Source organism: Marmota marmota, unplaced genomic scaffold (assembly GCF_001458135.2).
Source record: "Marmota marmota marmota unplaced genomic scaffold, marMar, whole genome shotgun sequence".
NCBI classification, from domain to species: domain Eukaryota; kingdom Metazoa; phylum Chordata; class Mammalia; order Rodentia; family Sciuridae; genus Marmota; species Marmota marmota.
This window is the reverse complement of record NW_026000240.1, coordinates 68215-77070: the sequence shown is the minus strand read 5'-3', so window position 1 is coordinate 77070 and position 8856 is coordinate 68215. Positions and strand designations below refer to the sequence as shown.

The following is an 8856-nucleotide window of genomic DNA, read 5'->3' as shown; positions in this document are numbered from 1 at the left end:
TTCTCTCTCTCTCTCTTCTCTCTCTCTCTCTCTTTAAAAAAAATAAAAATTACAGTTTCTTAATATTATTACAGGTTTTTTGTCTTAAACAATGAAGCTGGGCTATTGGAATACTTTGTGAATGAACAGTCTAGAAATCAAAAACCCAGAGGTACTTTGCAGCTTGCAGGAGCTGTAATATCACCCAGTGATGAAGACTCTCACACTTTTACTGTTAATGCCGCCAGTGGGGAGCAGTATAAACTGAGAGGTACGACTGTGATATGAGAATTAATACTGTGATTTTCTTCTTTCCTTGAGAAGTTGGTGTACTTACCTGCTTTTATTTGGATTTTAGAAGTAGAAACTACTGTCATTGGTAATATAGACACAATGTTCTGGGTCTTGGAACTGCTCTTGAGAATTTATGAATCTGTTTCAGTATATAACTTTTTTCAAAGTGGGCCAGTGGTCATGTCTTTTTAGGATTGTATCCTCTCAAAAACTCTGTGTAGACAAAACGCTGATTACTGAGAAATCTAAATAATATTTTAATGTCTGCCTCAGAGGTGTTTTTGCCCCTTTACTTGATTTCATTTGTATACCCTCTTTGCAGTTTTTGTGACTAATGTATATAGTTGGTATTTATTAAAATGTCTGTATTCATTAAAATAAAGCATAATTTCTGTTTAGATATTTTAATTCGTGTAGAAATTTGTGTTTTTTCATTTAATAAATACACAAAGTATAATGGTAATGCTAAGATCTGAAAGTATTAATGATACCTCAAATCTTTAATAAAACTTATTTCTTTAATTAAGAACATTAAGAACATTTTATTGTAAGAAACCTAAGTCAGTCTCATAACCCCACCTAGCTCCATGTACACATGTGCTTTATCTTCCTTATGAAATTTCTACACTTAGCTACTATTTTCCCTAACAAGGTTGATGATTTGAGCTCTTTCCTGTTTTCCTCTAGTCAGGGAGGAAAATTTGATCTAGGGAGAGTGGAACCAATCTTTGCTTTTTAATCATCTGTTCTTTAGTTGTGGACAATTATATTCTGAAATAAAAATAAAAGGAAATAACTTAAGACTTTTTTTAATCAGCCACAGATGCTAAAGAGCGACAACATTGGGTTAGCAGACTTCAGATATGTACACAGCACCACACTGAAGCCATTGGAAAGGTATGTGGATTTATAAACAGTATCAATGCACAAAATGGGAAAAGAGTGTTGTTGTCCTTTTTATCTTTAAACTGAGATACTATTTACATACCATCAAATGTATCCTTTTAAAAAGTAGAATTTCATGGTTTTGGTATATTGACCAATGTTGCAGTCATCTAATTCCACAACATTTCCATAACCTACTACAAAAACTCATACCCACCAGAAGTCCTTATTCAGCTTTTCCCAAGTCCTTGGCAAACACTATTCTGTTTCCTGTTTCCATGGATTCTATATAAAGGGAATTATACAAAATATGGCTTATTGTGTCTGGCTTTTTACCCTTGGCATAATGTTTTCAAGATTCATCTACACTGTTGCATGTACTTTGTTCTTTTTAAAAAGTGAATAATATTCCATTTTATGGATGTAACATTTTGCTTATCCACAAGCCAGCCAATGGAAATTTTGGATTGTTTCCATTTGATAGATACTATGAACTGCCAACATTTGTGTTCAGGCTTTTGGGTGAACATATGATTTCCTTTCTCTAGAGTATGTATGTAACAGTGGAATTGCTGAATTGTGTTACTTCTAACTTTTTGAAGAACTGCCAAACTTTTTAAAACACAGCACACCATTTTACATTGCCAACAATGTATGAGGGTTCCAGTTTATCCACATTCTTGCCAATACTTGTTATTGTTCTTTACGAATGAAAAATTACAGTCACCCTAGTAGGTATAAGTAAAGTAGCCTCTTATTGTGGTTTTGATTTCATTTCCCTAGTGACTAATCATGTTGAACATCTTTTCATTTGCTTATTTGTCACTCATTCATCTATCTTCTTTGGAGTATTTTTTAAATTTTTGTAAGGTGAAAATAAGTCCTAGTACTTGACATCTGAAATTAGAGATGTCTGAAAAGTAATATATGGACAGTGTGTGTAAAAGATTCAATACTTAGGTGATAACTTGACTTTTTTTTCTTTTCCATTCTTCCTTATGTTTTGCTCTACTAACTGATTTTTAAAATTGTTTGTAATTTAGGTCTGTAGTCTATTTTTCAGGAAATCTGACATAATAGTTTTTCTTATATACTACAAAATTCTACTTTTTAGTGATGACCAGAAAGCCCTAGTTTGTTCCAGAGAAACGTGCATGTTTCATCAGATGTATTAGATTACATATTGTTGAGTACCGTGTTTGTATTAATCATGATGCTTAAAAATCTGAAATCATAAAAAATTTGTTATTCTAATATACTTATAAAATGTGAAAAAGTTATTTGAGGGTATAAAACTGGAAAATTTCTGGGTAAATTTCCAGTTTACTGTGGGATATGTGAAATGCTTAAATTTTTGTCATCTTCTAAAATGTTCTTTTGTCAATTTTGAATTTAATTTTTAAAATTGTTCATGTGTAAACCTCAAGTATATGGTAGTTTGATGGTTAAGAAGCCTAAATTGGAGGAAAAAAAGAATTATTTTCCTTTGTCTAACAGAATAATCCTCCTCTGAAGTCACGGAGCTTCTCACTTGCATCTAGTGGTAGTTCTCCTATATCCCAGAGGAGACCAAGTCAAAATGCCATTTCTTTTTTTAATGTTGGACATTCCAAACTGCAATCGGTGAGCAAAAGAGCTCACTTAACTCCAGACCATCTTGTGGAAGTCAGAGAAGTAAGTATGAATTAAAATCAAGCTTAAAATGCAAAATGGTATACTGCCTGCTTGATTTTGTCACAGAATTTTTTTTTTATATACTCTATTTTTGTCTTCTGGGGCCCTTGTTATTTTTCATTTAGTATGCTAAGATAATTCAGTAATTAATATTCTGATTATATGCAGTATCCCAAATTTTCTATCAGTTATGTGCGTTTTTAAAACGTCTTTCAGTTCTCAAATAAAAGTAGACTCTTTGAACCCACAGGTACTAAACAATTGAGTTACATCCATAGCTCTTTTTATTTTTTTTATTTTAAGACAGAGTTTCACTAAGTTGCTTAGGGCCTTGCTAAAGTTGCTGAGGCTGACTTCAAACTTGTAATTGTCCTGCTTCAGCCTCTCAGACCACTGGGTTACAGGCATGCTCCAATGCGTCTGGCCTAAAAGTAGACTGTGAAAATTAATAATCAAGTAAGCTTTTTGCTTGCCTGTGTGTGGTTGGGTCTTTGTCCTTGAGTCCTATTGCTTATAGCTTCTTTTCTATGAAGGCTTTAATCAACTGATCTTCTCTTTTATGCTCTAACGATTGCTTTGTTATTCTCACTGGTGCAGTGGTAATTTCTTAAAATATCCACACTACAGGGTCCTATGTCTTTAAATATACTTTTCATATCAACATGTTAATATTTAACATGTCACTTTTTGTGTATAGAGAGTATATCCCCAGAGTTTAACAACTACCTCTTAGGGAAGGACAACTATTACCTTACGAACTTGACTAGTTTAATGGTAGCCTTTCCCTGAAGTATGGCTCTAGTTATTATTTCTAGGACTTGGGTGGTGACCATTGCTTGACAATCTCTGTGACATTACCACCCCTCAACTCCATACATACATAAAAAAGTCTTAGGTGAATGCCTGTGTCTTCACTAAAGTGGTACTTTTGCATTTAAAAACACAACAGGTCAAACTTCAAGATTATGAGTGTACTGGGAACATTTCTATATGCTAATGGAATAATTCTGTGTCTGAAAAAACAATCTTTTTAGTGTGTTTACACCATTTTTGAGTCCTCCATACCATTGTTTTTTTCTTTTAAAACATAGTTTATTGCTGGATTATTTAAAAACCATCACAGGGGCTGTGGCTGTGGCTCAGTGGTAGCGCACTTGCATGGCATGTGTGAGGCACTGGGTTCAATTCTCAGCACCACATATTAAATAAGTAAAGGTCTATCAACAACTAAAAAAAAATTTTTTTAAAAATCACTAATAAAAAAAACATCACAGCCTAGTCTCTAGAGGCATGAAATTTTTTAGTCTTGTTTATGATGGTATCTGTTCAAGAATCTATTTTCAGTTTGTGGCTTAGATGTATTTCATTGTGGGAACTATAAGTTCTGTATGAAGGTGTGAGTTTCTGAGCTTATCTGAAATAGTTTTTATCTAAGACAATGACTGAAGATATTTGTGTTAACCAGGCATGGTGGGCCATGCCAGTAATCCTATCGACTCAGGAGGCTGAGGCAGGAGAATTGAGAGTTCAAAGCCAGCCTCAGCAACTTAGCAAGGCACTTAGCACTCAGCGAGACCCTGTTTCTAAATAAAATACAAAACAGGGCTGGGGATGTGGCTCAGTGGTTAAGCGCCCCTGAGTTCAATCCCCAGTAACAATAAAACAACAAAAACAGATTTATATTAAGCTAAAACTGTAGATCAGCTTAAGTAAACTGAGACAACTTTTTAAATTTGCAGGAAATTTGGAAAAATAATATAGAATTTTTGTATGTTCTTTATCCAATTGTCTGTGATATTACTCTCTTAAGTAACTAGAATATAATTATCAAAATCTGGAAATTATATTAACATAATACTATTAATTATGGTCCTTACCCAAATTTTGGCAGTTTTTGTACTGATACTTTTTTCTTCTGGTTCTGGATCTTGTCCAGGATCCTGCTTTATATGTCATTATTATTTCTGTTTAGTCTCCTTCAGCGTGCAGTTATTTCTTAATCATGATCTTGACACTTAGGAAGACTTAATTTTTTTTTTTTTTTTTAATGGTACTGGGAATTGAACCAAGGGGTACTCTATCACTCACTTACGCTCCCCACCAGTCTTTCTTATATTTTATTTAGAGACAGGTTTCACCAAAAAGCTACGACTGGCCTTGGACTTGAGATCCTCCTGTCTCAGCCTCTAAAGTAGCTGGAATTATGGGCATGTGCCACTGTACCCAGCTGATCTTTTTTTTTTTCCCTTGAATTTGAAGTTGTATAATACTTTCTTGTGATTTGAATGAGATTATACATTTTGGGAAAGAATGCCACAGAAAAGATGTTGTGTCCTCAGTATGTCATATCAAAGAGTCATGATGTTGCTATGTCTTCTTACTGGTTATGTTGGCCTCAGTCACTTGTTTAGGGTGACTTCTGTTCACCAACAGTTGCCATCTTTCCCTTTGTAGTTAATATCTTGGGGAGGAGATATTTTGATACCATGCAAATTTTGTTTCTCTTCTAAAAAGTGTAGAAAACTTTATATTAAACTGACTTAAGGTTCTAGGAAACAGTTCTCAAACTTTTTGGTTTCGGGATCCCTTTCATTCTTAAAAATTATTGAGGACTTCCAAGAGTATTTGTTATATATAAGTTAAGTTTATTGATATATTAGAAATCAGAACTGAGAAATTTTAAAAGTTTTATTATTTTGAACTATTGGAAGCCCATGTGTTAATATAAATAATGTTTCATGCCAAATAATGATCTTTTGCCAAAACTAACAAAATTATTACTGAAAAGAGTGGATTGTTTTTATACTTTTCCAATCTCTTCGATATCTGATTTAATACAACACAGTAGAATTCTCATATCTGCTTGTGCGCTCAATCTATTGCCATTTGTTTTTTTGGTTGAAATTTATGAAGAAAATTTGACATCATATGTGTTAGAGAAATAAGGCATGTTTCTGTAGTTTTTTCAAATAATTTTAGTTATTTATTGAAAGTGCACCAAAACTCCACAACTGATAATTTCTTAAATGTTAGAGGCAATGTGAAATCTAATAAATGTAAGTGATTTTTTTTTTTCTGTTCTATAACATGCAAGTCCACAGATCTGTCCTGTACCTTGAATAGATCTTTAAGCTGTCCATGATTTTCTAATAACATTTATTGGTCATTTGGGAGATACTAATTTATAGTCAGGTCTGGCAAATGTTGATCCATTTTGTCATTATACACGGTCTAAAATTCATAATAACATCCTCATTAGTCTTATTAGAAAAAACTTTTAAGTATTGGGAAGCTATCAAACCTATGGTGGCAGACACAGGATTTCCAAAATTCTAATTTTCATTTTAAAGCTTAAATTTTATAATTAGAACAAATAGAGTCAGTTGTCTTTTCTTTGGAAATGATAAGCTCATTTTGTTAAGTTTTGAAAAAATAGCTATTTTAGTTACCCCCAAGTTTGAATAGCCAGATTTTCTGTTAGTCATTCTTTCACATAAAAATGTTAATCTGTGGAAGGGGGGCAGGAGAAACTAGTTCAGTTTGCAACTCAGGCACAGAAGTGCTTTTTCTCTAGGCAATCTTTCTACTTTGGTATGCAACAGAAATACTTTATGAATACTTGCCATTTTTCACAGTATTTACTTTAAAAATGTGTACTCGAGTCAAGATGTAGTAAACCTGGTGATTTTTACTGCTTTTTCAAGGCCTTTTTCTGTTCTCGGGGATTGAAATCAGAGACTCTCTACCACAGGTCACTCCTAGCCCATTTTTCATTTTTTATTTTGAGATAGGGTCATCCAGTTGCCAAGTCTGCCTTCAAACTTGCCATTCTCCTGCCTCAGCCTCCCAGGTAGCTGGGATTCCAGAAATGTGCCATTGTGTCTCGCAAAACTAGCTTGCTTTCTGTGAGTGCACAGTAGTGAAGGATACAGTGATCCCTTATAGGGTTGGTGCGACCACCTTGATTCTCACTAATCTTCCACTGTTTTTACGCCCATTGCTTTTGCACCATCAGTGCAAATATTACCATATTTTAAAAGGTAAATAACTTATTCAAATTATTATGAACATAGTTTTGACTTCACCTACTCTGTGGAAAAAGGATCTGCAGAACATACTTTGAGAATTCCTGTTTTACAAATATCCAGCTCCAGGAGATTGTAATGCAAAAATTTAATATGATTCAGAATGAGTTTAAACAAAATCTTTTTTTTAAAAAAAATATTTTTTGTTGTAGTTTTACACAATACCTTTATTTTATTTATTTTTATGTGGTGCTGAGGATCGAACCCAGCACCTCGCAGGTGCTAGACGAGTGCTCTACCTCTGAGCCACAACCCCAGCCCTTAAACAGAACATTTTAATCCAAGTCCCTGCATAAGTCCATTGTTAGATTGTAAGTAACAGGAGGCAAAAATAATTGACTCATGGAGAAAAAGTTATATTGTGCTTGATATCAGATAGTATAAAATATTTACCCAATTAAAATGGTCTTTTTATTATCTGCTATTTACTGTTAGTACTACTTACTGTTTCACTTTTGTTATTCAGTGCACGTTTCATGCTAGGTTTATCCTAGCCCATAGTAGCTAAAATGACATTTTTTAAAAATATACTTTTTTAGTTGTAGATGAGCACAGTACCTTTATTTTGTTTATTTTTTTGAGGTGCTGAGGATCGAACCCAGTGCCTCACACATGCAAGGCACATGCTCTACCACTGAGCCACAACCCCAGCCCTAAAATGACAATTTTAATAAGTTAGACGTTAACACACAGTGATTAAAATTATGGGCCTAATCTGGTTTTCAGTCAAGCTAGATGCTATCTGATGATGTAACACTCTCTCCATATTGCCATATGTAGCAACAAAATTCAGGTTGACCAGGTTTTCAGCATTCCTGAAATTCTCTCTCTTTTCAGAAACTGGTTTTATAGTTCAGGAATAATCACTAATACAGTTTCACAGATTACTTTTCCACTTCTTTGTAAATATATAATCAGTTTGCTTTTTTGTTTTATAGAGAGCCATTACCAAATTTTAATATTTATACTTTCTTGCATCACTTCTAAAATCAGTACTATCAGGTGGCTTTTTTGAGCTATTTGCAAAAAGAAACACTCTTTTTCTTCTTTCAAGTGTTTTTGTATTGTGATTTCTGATTATTTATGTCATGAATATCTTAGTTATGATTTTTTCCCTTTATTCATCTTTTATTGACTTTTATAACAGAAAAGTATACAGAACATAAGTGACTCATAAAAATATAGATATGTTTTGCTTGCTTTTGAAATTTCTAAAACTATAATCATACAGTATATATTACTTTGGGCACATCTTCTATTTGGTTTACATTATATATTTGAGATTTACTTATGATGTTGAACATAGCTATTCCTTTCTTTTCATTACTACATAATGTTTACTACGTGAATATGCTGTAATATTTTTTTCCATTCTAGTGTTGATGAACATTTGAGTTCATGAACATATATATGTGTATCTGTTGGTTACATACTCGAGTATAGTTGTTAGATTATGAATTGTATTTATTTAACTATGGTATATAACTATGGTACATGTTGCCAAACTATATTGAAAATTGGTTATACTGGTTCATAAGTTTGAAGTATGAATAGTCCAGTTTTTTTGTAAGTGATGTTGGAAATTGAATCCAGGGCTAGTATGCTAGGCAAGTGTGCTAGATAAGTGCTCTAATACTGAGCTATCTTCCCAACCCCATTAGACCCAAAATTTATTTACAAGAACATTTACACACAAAGTGTGTGTGTCTGTGTGTCCATGTATAAGTATGTTTATATGGATATCTTTAAACTCATACTTCTCTTTTAAAAACTCTTTCTTTTTTTTTTTTTTAAAGAGAATTTTTTAATATTTATTTCTTAGTTTTCGGCGGACACAACATCTTTGTATGTGGTGCTGAGGATCGAACCCGGGCCGCACGCATGCCAGGCGAGCGCGCTACCACTTGAGCCACATCCCCAGCCCAAACTCTTTCTTCCC

The 8856-nt window shown here is 33.4% G+C and overlaps 1 protein-coding gene across 5 annotated transcripts in view; it reads left to right on the top strand.

Annotated features, from left to right (window-relative positions):
- The window catches only part of Osbpl11 (oxysterol binding protein like 11), an 81142-nt gene that overhangs the window by 23139 nt on the left and 49147 nt on the right, over positions 1-8856 (top strand). For 4 of the 5 annotated variants that reach the window (XM_048794495.1, XM_048794493.1, XM_015486784.2 and 1 more), the window contains exons 4-6: positions 75-250; positions 1091-1170; positions 2656-2832. In XM_048794495.1, the coding sequence (XP_048650452.1) occupies positions 75-250; positions 1091-1170; positions 2656-2832 (433 nt within the window). The remainder of the gene's footprint in view (positions 1-74; positions 251-1090; positions 1171-2655; positions 2833-8856) is intronic. The other variant, XM_015486788.2, reaches the window with a different exon arrangement.